This window comes from Hipposideros armiger, unplaced genomic scaffold (genome assembly GCF_001890085.2).
Source record: "Hipposideros armiger isolate ML-2016 unplaced genomic scaffold, ASM189008v1 scaffold_34, whole genome shotgun sequence".
Lineage (NCBI taxonomy): Eukaryota > Metazoa > Chordata > Mammalia > Chiroptera > Hipposideridae > Hipposideros > Hipposideros armiger.
The window spans coordinates 2,230,314-2,243,783 of NW_017731384.1; the positions used below are offsets into that span (position 1 = coordinate 2,230,314).

The 13,470-nt window shown below is 54.4% G+C and overlaps 2 protein-coding genes across 5 annotated transcripts in view; one reads left to right on the forward strand and one right to left on the reverse strand.

Annotated features, from left to right (window-relative positions):
- The first annotated feature begins 377 nt into the window (after positions 1–377).
- PRR29 (proline rich 29) lies at positions 378–5,856 on the forward strand. 3 transcript variants are annotated; one of them, XM_019637797.1, is made up of 6 exons: positions 378–3,376; positions 3,690–3,765; positions 3,938–4,044; positions 5,006–5,232; positions 5,364–5,434; positions 5,636–5,756. In XM_019637797.1, the coding sequence occupies exons 1-6, from the start codon at positions 3,317–3,319 to the stop codon at positions 5,662–5,664; spliced, it is 570 nt and encodes a 189-aa protein (XP_019493342.1). In that variant the 5' UTR covers positions 378–3,316; the 3' UTR covers positions 5,665–5,756. The 3 variants fall into 3 exon arrangements, with proteins under 3 accessions (XP_019493342.1, XP_019493341.1, XP_019493339.1); XM_019637796.1 differs by lacking the exon at positions 5,006–5,232 and having other exon boundaries at positions 3,690–4,044; positions 5,636–5,856; XM_019637794.1 differs by lacking the exons at positions 378–3,376; positions 5,006–5,232 and adding an exon at positions 3,473–3,587 and having other exon boundaries at positions 3,690–4,044; positions 5,636–5,856.
- A 7-nt stretch (positions 5,857–5,863) lies between these two features.
- Positions 5,864–13,470, reverse strand: part of ICAM2 (intercellular adhesion molecule 2) — a 12,430-nt gene continuing 4,823 nt past the window's right edge. The window contains exons 1-5 of one of the 2 annotated variants that reach the window (XM_019637793.1): positions 12,803–12,990; positions 11,864–11,968; positions 9,274–9,540; positions 7,295–7,615; positions 5,865–6,621 (exon numbers count right to left, since the gene is read on the reverse strand). In XM_019637793.1, the coding sequence (XP_019493338.1) occupies positions 6,467–6,621; positions 7,295–7,615; positions 9,274–9,540; positions 11,864–11,936 (816 nt within the window). In that variant the 5' untranslated portion in view covers positions 11,937–11,968; positions 12,803–12,990 and the 3' untranslated portion in view covers positions 5,865–6,466. Of the gene's footprint in view, positions 6,622–7,294; positions 7,616–9,273; positions 9,541–11,863; positions 11,969–12,802; positions 12,991–13,470 lie in introns of those variants that run through there. The other variant, XM_019637792.1, reaches the window with a different exon arrangement.

A 13,470-nucleotide genomic window follows, 5' to 3' on the forward strand; every position in this document is an offset into this window, starting at 1 on the left:
CAAGTTTCACATAGAACACACAGTCTTGCAGCTGAGGTATTGAAATGATCACCTCTTCTGCCCATTTCCCATAACCACCTCCAGCCTGCTCTGGGCTTTCTTTAGAGGGATGAGGGTGGAGGCCTCCTGGCTGGCCTCCCCGCCTCCCGTTTTGCCTCAGTTTAATTCATTGACCGTTATACTCCCAGATGAATTTTCTTCAATGTTCATGTCAGTATTTCACTTCACCAAACACAGATTTATCCCAGAGCTCCTAGAATAGCTTTTTCCAGGAGTTTTCAGCAGCCTGGAGGCAGACATGGAGAAAGTGGGAGACTGGTGTCTTCTTAGTCTGGATTCCCCCAAAGCAGAGCCTGAGACAAGGATTTGGGATCAAGTAGTTTATTTGGAAGGAAAGCCCAGGAAGCCCTGTGAGGGAGTGGAGAAGTGACAGGAAGAGGAGTGTGCGTTCATGAGTGGGCTGTCACTGGGACAACTGGGGCACAAGGCCATGGAATCACTGAGAGACTGTGGAGAGGACCCCTCAGATTTGTCCCTCTGAGGCCAGGAGGCTGGGGAGATTACTGTCAACACCTGTCCCTATAACCACACATGAACTTCATTTCTTTAGCATGCATTCTGCTTTCATCCAAGCCAGCTTTGCTTAGCCTGATAGAGCTACGACTCCCTTGCATTCTTTTCCCAGATTCTCCTACCTGTGCATATACTGCATGTCCACTCGTTTAAATTATTAAGCCCTTAGGACATTAGGTTCTCATCAGCATCAAACTCACTTAAGAATAAAGCTCTGCTCTATCCACCATGACCAAGATACAATAACCAGACCTCAAACTAGAATAAAGTTTCAGTCAAAGACAACACCGTTGCCTGAGTTATCTTTTGGCTCTGGATTCATGAAAGCATAACAGTCCCACGGACCATATCCCCTGGAAACTGGACCAAACAATGCCATGACTGACACCAGGACCTGAGGTCATGATCAGTGGCCCCATGCCTTAGTCCCTCCAATCAGCAGAGCTCACCATCCCAGCTCCCACAGTAAACACGATGAATGATTTTTCCCTTCTGCAAGCTAGCCACTAGAAGCCATTGGGGAGCCGGGTTTCTGAAAACATTAGCTCACCTGTGTCTCCGGGCTTGGAGCTAATTCCTCAAATAAACCTTTACTTTCTTTGCTGCAGTCTCTCCTGTTCGTGTTCTGTTTTTGGTTTAGATGCAGCGCAGGCAAGTGGACCCTGTGTATTTGTGGTAGCATCCCTTAATGCTTCGGAGTTGTTCCTTGGATGACTTCAGGCCTACCCCACCTGTGGTCAGAAAATGCCCCCAGGTGGAGAGGCTGTAGGTGAGGGCAGGAACCAATTGCAGGAGACCCCAGGGAAAGCTGGGGGATGTGGGTGGGCCCTAACAGCTTCTCAATAGTTGCCCCCCTGCCCACCCCCCACAGTGATTTTTTAAAACAGAAATAAGATCTTACTACGCTTACTGATTGTTTGGCTCAACTCTTTCGGAATCATTTCACATCAATAGATACATTCTATACCAAAATTGTTAATGGCTGAATAATATTCCATTGGGAAATTGCGAAGTTACAGTCCATCACACATTTGTTCCTTCTAATCCTGGTTGACATAAACAAAGATGTGAGGAACAAGATGACTCTTCCTAAAACATGGCTGTGCACATGTCTCCCCCTTATTTCTCTCCTGCTCAAAACCCACTAAGAGCTCTCCACTACCCACATGATGAAGACTAACTCCATAACTTGGCCTCTGAGTCTGACCTGTATCTGTCTGCTGGAATTTCTCTCTACCTGGCTCCTTCAGCACGGCCAGTTTGACCCTGGATCATTACAGGGCCTGTGCATTCCTACATCTGCACCCTTGCTCAGGCTGTGTCCCCAACCTGGGCTGCCCTCTCCCTCCCACACTGCTTGGCCCCATCCCAAAGGGATTCCACCTCCCTCAGAACTCCACCCTTCAGTGATGGGAGTCCGTTCTTCTTCACGATCTCTTATTGTATGTCTCACCCATGGGGGACTTCACACAGTCTTGTATTTTTGCTCTCATTTCATGGGTGCATTTTCAGTTCCCAACAATGCTGGAACCAGCGAGGATACACTATTGTGTCTCAGTGTTTAGAAGGGTGCCTTGCACACACAGGCATCTCCTCGGTCAAGGTAGCTGATGGTGAGCACAGGGCTTGGTTTCATCTTTCTCCCTGGATGAGGGTGGAGATGAAAAGTCACACCTCTGTGTCCTTCCCACTCACCAAAAGCCTGTGACTACAGTGCTAGATCTCAGCTTGTTGACGGCTGTTGAAGCCATAAGACCCACAAAGACAGCTAGTGTACTTCCCACAGCCCCCCCCGTCCCTGGAAACGGGGCCTAAGGAAGAGGTGGGAATGGTCTTTCTGATTTTAGACACCAGGTCTGCCAGGAACAAAAGTGTTGGGTGGGGGAAGGGCAACTCAGGGAGTGCTAATCCCTGCTTCCTGTCCGGATTTTCCTTGACTGCTGCCCCAGGCCTGTCTTAGGATGTTCACAGCTCCCAAAATAGATCTCTGCCCTCACCTGTTCTTAAGCGAAGAAAACCTTGATAACCTCCTGTCAAAGAATGCATGCTTTTGTAATTTTCCCTGGATGAGGGACAACATGGGGCGCTGCTGCTGAACTCCCCAGGTTTCTCCACCTCTGACCTGCAGTGACTCATCTTGGCCAGGGATCAAGCAGCTACAAAGCAGGGAGTCAAAGGGCCAGCCACCTGCTTCTGGCCAGGGCCCAGCCTTTCCTGCGAATTTGGTTGGTGTTGCCTTCCTTGATCTGCTCCAGAAACTACCCTTGGCCCACAGGACGCCCCTCACTCAGAGTGACAGAGAGCAGGTCCTCTGCCACCCTCACTCACCTGCCCCTCGTCCCTGGCCTGTTCCTACAGAATTCTCTATTCCTGCTTAACTCATTATCCTAGTCCATTGAGCTTTGGGACCTGAAAACCAAGCGTCTGAGTTAGGGCCGGTCTCCCCAGCCACTGCAATCATTCACTCAACAAGTGCAGACCCTCCCTGAGGCCCAGTATCGTGGGAGCTACCGCGAGCAATGAGATGTGATGCCCAGCCCGGGCGCAGGAGGATTGGAGGTGGACATCTGGGAGAGAAACTGGCCTCCGGGGGGTTAGGTCCTGGGGACCGCTTGTCCCCAAAGCTGGAGAGAGGAGAGCCGAAGGCGGCGACTTAATGCGAACGTTCCGGGCACCTGCGCATGCGTGGGAGACTTTGGCGTCTCCGGTGTCGCCAAGGTAACCCTGACCCAAGGAAGCGGCCATGGACTCCGGGACTGGAGGGAACTGGGGTGATACCCCACCGCAGAGGGCTGCCCCAGCAGTGAGGGCTGAGCCTGGGAGCAGAGCCTGCCTTTACCCCTGGGGGCAATGGCAGACTTGGGGAGCCATCCCTGGGGGGGAACGGGGGTGGGGTGGGAGGGGCGGGGAGGTTGAGAACTCTGCAGGGAGTGGTGAGGATGAGGAAAGCGACCCTAGCCGGAGAGGAGAGACTTGGCAGGGAGGCCGTGGGGATGCGGAGGGGAGAACGCGGGGTTAGGAAGGCAACTCGCGGGGGAGGGGGGGCACGGGGAACCAGGGGGTTGGATCCCCATCCCTTCTTTTCCTAGACTGACTGAGGCTCCCCTTCCCCGCAGCCCTGGGTGACCATCCTGCAGCCCCTCCAGTGGGCCGTCCCATCTGCACCTCAGCAGCCCGGCCGCGTGAAGGAAGGTGAGAGACTCCACGCTCCCTCCCCGTCTGCCCAAGCACATTCTCTGGGCTTCAGAGCTGCACCCCCTACTCCTTCCGCGCCCTGGGGCTCAGTGTCCGGGGGAAAGGCCCTAGGGTCGGGACAGAGGGCATGGGGAGGCCTGGAATGGCCTGCTGAACCCCTGCCCCCCAGACCTGCTGGAGCTGATGATGCTACAGGATGCGCAGATGCACCAGCTGCTGATGAGTCGCCTGGTGACCGCGGCGCTCAATCCCAGACTGGCCTCCCCACTCCCACAGGTGCATGGGCCAGGGGTGGATCTCTGGGGCCACCACTTGCAGGTCCAGGGGTGAAGATCCATCTGTGCATCCCCTCTTGAGAAAAAGAACCAGGCGACAGAATAGCAGGAAGCCACCCACCGTCTATTAGGCTGGGTCTGTTTGGCATCTATTATGTGCCAGGCCCCATATCGGCCTTCTTGGGGTGAAGGTGGAGGTCCCCAAATCCAGACCACTCAGGTCTTGTTTTCAAGGAGGTGTCGTTGCAGTGTGTCCTCCCACTGGACTGCAGGCCCAGGAGGGCAGCACCATTGTACGCTGGGCCTGCAGGGTACCTGGTACTTATTAGGGGCTCAACTGTTGTTTATTGAAGAAGTGAATGAATAAATGAATGACTGTGAATACAAGGCAACTTTGGCTGTGACTGGCACAGGAGAGGTACACCGCCTGTGTGCTTACCTGGTTGGGGGATGAGGAAAAGCTCCTTGGAAGAGCAGGTGACCTTAGAACTAGCCCTTGGAAACCACGTAGGAGTCTGATGGTTGGAGGAGGTGAGAGGTATGTTCACCATCCAGGCTGGCGGGAGCAGTGCTGCCCCTCAAACCCGGGTCCTCAGGGGGCCCTGAGATGAATGCCCCACCTCACTGACGGGCATAGGTGGCTCCAGGGCCTGGGGCTGAGGTAGGGGTAGCTTGCTGGACTCCTGCCTCAGCTCTGGAGTCACACCTGGGTTCTTCCAGTCCCTGCTCGGCCTCTTATTAGCTGGGTTACCTTAGACAAGTTGTTCAAGCTCTTTAAGCCTCAGTTTTCCCACCTGCAAAATAAGGAGTAAATGTCTCCATAGTGCCTTGCTTGCATGTAGTAAATGCTCAGACGGTAGCCATTTGATGATGTGTATCTGGAGACACAATTTAGAGGAACAGAGGAGTGGGAGGTCCCGATCATGTCTCACCATCTCCCGCTCCTTTCTCACCATCACTAGGTCTACCTGGAGGGCCAACAGGAGTGTGAGGAGGAGGAGGAGGAGGAGCTGGAAGCCCAGGAGGAAGGGCCTTTGGTCCTCCACCACCACTACCTGCCCTGCCCCGCGCCCACTCTGGGCCCACTGCTAGCCTGGCCAGTGCCTTTCCTCTCCCCTCCCCCACATCAGCCCCACTTGCAGGATGTGTCCAGGATTCAGCACTGCCCTCCTGCCAGGAAAAGGGAGGTGTAAGTGTGTGTGTGTGTGGGGGGTCTGGATACTGCCATGGCCCTGCTCTGGGGCTGGGGTGGAGATATTTGTGGGTGAAACCCGAGAGGCCATTTCTGATTGGCTATTTCTTTTCTTGTCCCCATTTCAGGAGAGCTGTGCCACCACCCCCACCACCCAGTGCCACAGGGACTGTGGGTGCAGAGGTACCCCCAGCTTCAGGTAGGGGCAGGTAGGTGGGTGGGAATAGGGCCTAGGCCTAGGGATGGGTCAGGAGGCCAGGACGGTCATGTTCCCTTGGGGGTGGGGGTGGGGGTGACTGCCACTGTCACCTCTGCAGTCAATTGGCCAGTCCCTTTCCCTTTCTCTCCCTGGGGTCCACTGGGGTAGGAGGGAGTCATTGAAGGTGCTGTCTCCCCCCAGACTACTATGATGCTGAGAGCCTACTATGAAGATAGATGTTGGCCCAGGGAGCCACACCAACTTCACCACAAGGCTGGAAACAGCCCTGGAGCCCCCAAGTACCCCTGTAGTGCCTGCAGCCATGCCTGGCAGCCCTTCTCCCGCCTCCACACCAACCAGGCCCTCTCCTCCTAGTGAATCAGTCCCATCTCCACCCCACCAAGACCTTGAACAGACCTGACCTCTTCTCTTGAGAAAGAGCTTGTTAGAGTACCGTTAAGGGCCTGGAAACCACATGAAAACCCAACTCTGCCCCACTGGTTCCTGCCTGGGCCACGGGGAGCCTGGGAACCAGAGCCCTCCCTACCCCTCCTGCCCTCACCCCTCTCTCTGGGAAGGCCAGGGCTGTGGGGTCTCCGTTTGCCCTAATAATGGAGCAGGAGGTGAGAGGAGAGAACTGCTTTTGTTGTCCACAGTTCTCTAAAGGCCCAGAGTGATGGTGGAGAGGCCTGAGTGGGAGAGGCCCTGGAGCTGAGCCAGTTCCCTTACGGCTCCCACCCTCAACCCAGGAAGCTGGCTCTGCTGGCCAATGCCCTGCTCTGACAGGGAGTGGCCCAAGTTCCTGGAGGGGCATTTGGGAACAGAACGTCTCTGCCCCGCTGGGTCAGGCACAGGGTTAAGTCCAGCTGTTTGTATTCAGACTAGGAAAGGAAATGTCCCCGAAGTCCTCTGCTGCTTGCCATAGTCCTTCAGCCAGGGCTGGACCACAGCCCTGAGGAGCCACACTGAGTTCCAGTGGCTGCCATGGTGGTGGCCACACCGCTCATGTAGCCTGGACCCGGTAGGCCCGTCTCAGGCTCTTCCAGTCTGCACCCTATAGGTGCCTCGTCGCCTCTGATTCCACTGCTGGCCAAAGACAAAGCACAGCACGACGGATGTCACAAACAACAATAGTAGCAGTGACACAACCGTGATGATGATGACCATCTGGTTGCCCGGCGTGGGATCTGGGGAAAGAGGGGACAGTGGTCTTAGAAGTCCTCTGGTCCTGGGTGCCAGGGCCCATGGGGGAGTGGGGGTCCACCCATCCCCCACCCATCCTTATTCATCCTGCAGTTGCAGACATGACTGGCAAATGCTGTATTATCTAGGGAAAAGGTAAGCCGGGGTCCAGGCCATCAGGCCTCTGTGAGACTGTGAGGGCAGGTGCCCCCCTACCACCAGCCCCTGGCATCAGCATGTGATTGCTGGACGCCATGGCATGGACAGTGGAATGGTCCAGGCCAACCCCTCCCTGGGCACAGCTGAGTGAGCTTCTACCAAACTCTCTGAAGATAGGGAATGCCTTGGCCATCAAGAGTCACAGAACAGTGGAGCTCCAGGGGACCTTAGGGTCAGTCAATTCAAACTTCTCATTGTAGGGAGAAGCCAAGGCCAGAGAGAGGAGGTTGACTTGGTCAAGGGCCCACAACTCATGAATGACCAAACAACTAGTCCAGGTCTAAGCTGGGGACTTGGATGCTGGGGACTCGGAGAAAGCTTCAGGGAGAGGGAACCCTCCGGGATTAAGTGTGGGGCCCCTGAGCTGGCAGAGAGTGCGCTAAGGTTTTCATTTCCCCCAAGGGGCCAAAAGTGAGTGCCCTCTCCTTCCCTCCCTCTGTCCAGGGAGCTCCCCCTCACCATAGACATTGACCATCTGGCGCTCTGAGACGTTGCAAATGATGCTGTTGCCCAGAGACCTCAGATCCAGCTCAGCCTTGCAGGAGAAGTTGTGCTTGCCCATTTCCCTGACAGCCGTGATTTTATGTGTGGTTATGGCATCTTTGGAGTCAGCTGTCGCCCCCTCAAATGTCTTCTTGTGCAGAGTTTTGTTGCCATGAAGTAGGGTGAGGGTGAGTTTCTCAAGGGGTGCCACATCAGACACCCTGCATTCCATGGTGATGGATCCGCCCAAAATCACCCAGGTGGGCTGTAGATTTAGCAGCACTTCCTTTGGAGGGTCTGCAGGGGGAGAAAGTGGAGAGGTCTGGCCAGGATGGGGGTGTAGTCCCAGCAGACCCACCCAGCCACGACCATCCCATCCCCAGTGTTCCCATGTCCCTGGCTGGACTTGTGGAAGAAGTAAGCCAGGGCCTGGCCTGCTCTAGAGTGTAAAGAGAGGAAGAAGGAAGCAGTGTGTGGTGAAGGATGTACTGGGTGGTAGTTTTACAGACTGGAATGGACAAGAATGGAGGTGGTCAGGTGTCTATAAAGAGAAGGTCCAGAAACTGTACAGTCAACTAGAAAGATATAAATGTTTGGACCTGTTTCCTTCCTCTCCAGAAATTAAAGACAAATTTCAAAAATTCAACAATTGGATAATTATGCTCAGAGAGACTTAGAAAGGAGTGCTTACTGGAACTGGGCCATGAACTGTGAGGTTCTCACATAAGAAGTGGGGGCTGGGGCTGGCTGAGTGGTGCATTGGTTAAGAGCTGGCTTGGGACACCAGAGGGCCCTGGTTAAGATCCCACATATGAGGGCCAGTGACACTGCTCTCTACAGCTAAGATGCTGAACAACAGCTCAACCTGGAGCTGGGCTGCCGTGAGTCTCTGGCAGGTGACAGCGTAAGCTGCAGCCCCTGCTGCAGTGGGTTGCCATGGGCTACCATGTGTAGCCAGCAGCCACCGTGAGCGGCCAGCAGCCATAGTGAGTGGCCGTCTAGAGGCCGGCGACTGATCTGCCTCGCCCGGGAAGAGCGCAATGATGGTGCCAACTTGGGCCAGTGAAGCAACCGTCCTCCACAACTAGACTGAAGAACAAAACGACAGCAACTTGTCTGTTCCCCTTCCCCCAATTCCCCAGTGTTGTTCCCATCCCCCAATTCCCCAATAAAAATCTTAAAAAAAAAAAAAAAGAAGTGGGGTCTGGAGTCACCTGCCTTAGTTCTCTAGGATCAGGATCACAGCCACCTCAATCCCTTAATAAAAGGGCCCTTGGTGGTGGCCGGGATTTCCCCTTTGAATTAGAATCCCTTGCCTCCAACACCCCAGGATATGTTGGATTTAGGACACCTTTCTATGCATTTGATCCACTGATGTTATAATGGGGAGGACCTGAGTGATACCCTTGGTGCTGAGATGTTGAGAGAATCCTGGCCTATCCAGAAGGTCTCCATGGCTCATAGGCAGGTGTGTGTGTGATGGTCCCACATTTGCCAAGGGCTCTCAGGAGAACTTAAACTCACCTGGTGACTCCTCAGCTGTCTCTCAAAGAGGTGAAGGGACCACTGGGGAGCATGGCAGCCCTCCTGATTGTGTCCTCCCTCCTCATCATGGGGATAGGGGCTGCTCCAGTGATGGGGCTGCCACTGAGCTGGGAGGAGGCTGAGTACTGTGTGGGAAAGGACTTTTCGATTTATTTCAACCTTCCTTGCTTGGAGCAAGCCTCACAACCAGGGTTGCCAGCAGGTTCAAGGAGGCGAGTGAAGAGTATAAGCAGATTTTGAGGCCATGGCCTGGGTCCTGCTCCTTGTCACCCCAGGAACCCAGGGAGGTCGGGGGAGGAGGGGCATGACAGAAGTGCCCAGGAGCAGTAACAGAACAGCTTTGTGTCCATTCAGTAGACAACGGGCTCTGCCCTGGGGTGGGAGTGGGGCGGGGGGCCTGGAGCACTCACAGAACACGTTGACGTTGGCAACCTTTGACGCCTGTTTCTCGAAGCAGGTGAAGTAGCAACACATGACTGTGTCCTTGGTGACATTGTGGACTAAGAACTGCTTCCACTGAGCTTGTTCATCCAGCAGTTCCTTGCTCAGGGGGGTCTCCAGACCACCGGTCCCAGGCTGGAGACAGTTGGTACTACAGTTGATCTTCAGAGACTCTCCATACTTGACCGCCACCCGCTCTGGCCACACATACACCTCGAACGCCGTCTCGCTAGACCCTGGAAGACCAGAAACACTGAGCAGCAGATGTCCCTGCTGCCCTGCCCAGTGGAACTGCCCACCACTGGCAGTCTGATCAAGGGGGAGGGTCCCAAGAAGAAAGGCCAGGGATGGTTCCTCAGCTCCTTGACCCTGGACTCTCGCTCAGGCCTTGCTGTCTTGCGTCTAGACCGAGGAGGCTGTCTCTGGGCTGTCTCCCTGCCTCTGGTTGCCCTTCCTCCAGCCCATCGCTTCCAGATTAGTCTCCTGCATGTCTTCTAGCTCCACGAAGAGGGATCCTACTCAACCTTCAAGGCCCAGCCCTAATGCGCCCTCTTCCACGAAGGCCTCTCTAAGATGGAGGCGGACGGTGTGTCTTCAGAGCCCCGTGGCTCTGGAGTCTACCCTTCCCTCCCGCCTTTCCTTTCCTTGCCTTCCTCAAATACTTTTTTTTTTCTTTTTTAAAGATTTTATTGGAGAATTGGGGGAGGGGAACAGTGTTGGGGAATTGGGGAAGGGGAACAGCCAAGTTGTTCTTCAATCTTAGTTGTGGAGGGCGCAGCTAGCTCAGCTCCAAGTCCAGTTGCGCCACTCAGCTCAAGGTGCTGTGTTCAATTAGTTGGGGGCGGGCGTAGACAACATCCCATGCGGGAGTCGAACCGGCAGCCTTGTTAACAGCACGTGTTCTATCCCCTAAGCCACCAGGGCAGTAGCTCAGCTCAAGGTGCTGAGTTCACTCTTCAGTTGCGGGCGGGCGTAGCCCACCATCTCGAACAGGCAACCTTGTTGTTAGGAGCACGTGCTGTCACCAGCTGAGCCATCCTGCCACCTGTTGGCAGCTCAGCTGCAGCTCAGCTCTGGAGCAGCTCACTGGCCCATGTGGGAATCGAACCGATGACCCTGTTGCTCAGAGCTCAAGCTCTTAAGCAAGCTCTTAACCAACTGAGCCATTCAGCCGCCCCCTCAAATACTTTTTGAATACGTACTATGTACCAGGCACTGTCCTAGGCTCTGCAGCAGTGAACAAAGCAGACCAAACCCTGCCTTTGCAGAGCTCACATTCTAGTGAAGGGGACAGACAATAATAAGCAAGTGAAGTATCCAGCCTGTCAGGTGGGGTGGTCAGTGCCTGGGAAAGGACATAGAGGGTGGAGTGGGGTTGCCATTTTAAATAGTGTAGTCAGCACAGGCCTCTCTGAAATAATAGCCTCTGAGCAAAGACATGATCATGGGGGTGAGCCCTGCAGCCATCTGGAGGAGAGTGTTTGCGGGGAGGGAACTGCCAGCTCCAATACCCTGGGTCAGGAGTGCTTGATGCTTAAGGAACAGCTAGCTCAGTGAGGTAAAAGGCAGGGGAGGAGGAGGTCAGAAAGAAAATGGTACCACCTTGCAAATGACCCCTGTTACTAGTGATTCATATTCCTGTTGACTCTCCCTTAGTGGTTTTGGAGCTTCTAGAAAAGGCAGGGTCTTGTTTCCCATTGCTTTTAGCCCTGTGTGTGTCAGACATTCAGGACGTCTTTGACTCATGAAGGTTGAGCCCTCAGCACTCACCTCCCAGGATTTCCTTGATCCCAATCAGCTGGGCCCAGCCTGTGTGCTGTGCTGGCACCACACCCACACGCCCCACTCGGCCCTCAGATCGTGATCTACATCAAAGTGGCAAGAGGGCCTTAGACAGAGCTGGATTTGAATCCTGAGCTCACCATGTACCAGCTATGTGACCTTAGGCAAGTTGCTGTCTCTCCCCGAGCCACAGTTTCTTCATCTTTGAAATGGGCTAGTAATCCCTTTCCCACAGTGCTGGTGTGAACACTCAATGAAATAGTGCTTTAAAAGCACCTGGCAGGTTGTCCAAAACAAGAACGCTTGGCACATGGTGGCATTTTCCCTCACAGACCCCTTGACCCACTGGGAGGGTTTTCATTTTCACTCTGAGGAGTCAGAAGGTGAGGCCTTCTTCTGTCCCCTTCCCCCCCACACTGTCCCCTAGGCCACATGTGAAGACCAGCTAGGGCATGCCCTCACCTTCTCTTGAACCCCAGCATCCCTTTACCTCCTGAGGCCCCCACCCAGCCCACCATTTAGCCTCTACAACCTGCCACATCCACACACCATGAAGCTATGGGACCCCCCACCTAATGCCCAGGGTCACGGGGAAGCCAGGTAGGCACAGTATCCATGGCAGGTGGCCGCTGTTTTCAAAGCCTTGGAGACTTCAGGGCCAGCACCACCCCTCACCTCCTCCCCCCACTCCCCCACCCCCACCTAAAGCCAGGAGAGCAGGTGGCCCACCCTCCGGGCTGGCACCTGCCAAGTCAGGAACCCCAGGCACTGGCTCACCTAGGCAGCAGAGCAGGGTGAGAAGGGCCGCGGGCAGGCCCCAGCAACCAAAAGGGGCCATCTCAAGTAGCATCCGCAGGCTCGCCGGGAAGAGCAAAGGGCTGCCTGGAGAAAGACGGAGGAGGGTCAGGGAGTGGTGGCCTGGAACCTGCAGCCCAGAGACTCCAGCCTTCTGGGAGCCGGATGACCAGCATTTCCTCTCATTGTATGAGCTATCCTTGGAAAGCCTTGTGGGAGGCGGGCCCCCAGGGCTCCCAGCCTGCAAGAATCCAGGCAGAGGAATCTGGCAAGCCTCTGATGAGCAGGACAGTGACCTGATCTTCTGGGCAATCTGTGCAGGGGCAGGGTTTCGGTGAGTGTTCCCGTGTAGATAGGTGTGTACATGTGTGTGAGTGATGTGCATGCACACAGGAGTCTGGGGTGCTGTGTGGGCACAGAGGGCAGTGATGCCTACAAGCCCCGGATCTGGGGAACCCCAAATCTCATAGGACACATTGTTGGGGTCCTTTCTGGGACGAGAATATCTGAAGTCAGGACCTGTCCAGGACAGGGGGTCCCCACGGCAAAGCAGGTAGAGTTGGGCTTTTTTAGGGAAACCTGGGCAGGAACTGGAGGTGCTTCGGCTAATTGCCCAGCACAAGTCTACTTAAACCTTAACATCCTGCTCAGCATTCAACCTCAACCAGTCCCTGACTCAGCTGACACAGGGACAAATTCAGACCCACAGCCTCAGGAAATGCTCCCATAATAGTCCCCAGCAGCCAGGCACACACAGAGGTAATGGGGGTCCGTCTGGCTGTAGTCTAAGTGCCCAGCCTCCATTTCCTGGCTGGGGATTTGGGTTTTGGGGTCTTTCCCAACCCACTCCAGGCAGGGAGTCTTGGTCTAGGGGGTTAGTGCCTGACAAGTTGCGCCCGTGTTTCTAGAAGGCTTTGTTACCTGTTGCTGGGATCCCCAGAAGCAGTAAGCAGGCGAGAGGGTGGGGAAGGCCTTGCCAAAGAGGCTTTTGATCCTAACACAGCCAGTCTTCTAATGCTGCAGTTATAGCTAGGAGCCCCAGGGACCCGCAGGCCCTAGAAGAGGGAGGAGAGGAGCAGGACCTCTAGTTTTCTTAGAGGCACCCCACAAAGGGATGTCCCAGCATTTTTAAGGCTCAGGCCAAACCTCTTCCTGTGTTGGGAGGGCAGGGTGAGGTCATGCCTTTGGCTGCTGAGGCCAAATAAACATTATTAGGAATGCAGACAGGAACCTAACTAACAGATGGAAAAGGAGACGTTACAAACTCATAGAAACAAAGTAAGGATGGTGGTTGCCACAGGCTGGGGGAAGGCGAAATGGGAGTTGTTCAGTGGGTACAGTTTCTGTTTTATATGCTCCAGAGATTGGTTGCAAAACAATGTACTTAATACAACCGACTATTGATATCAGACTAAAAGGACTTTTAAGACAAAAATATTTATGAGGGATAGAATGAGGGCCTAAATTAAAGGGGTCAGTTCACCCGGAAGTTATAATAGTTCTAAACTTGTAAGCATCTGGCTTCAAAGAACTATTGGGTTGTTGGAAAAGTCATGATGCATTTTTGAAACAAAAAACAGAGAAAAAAT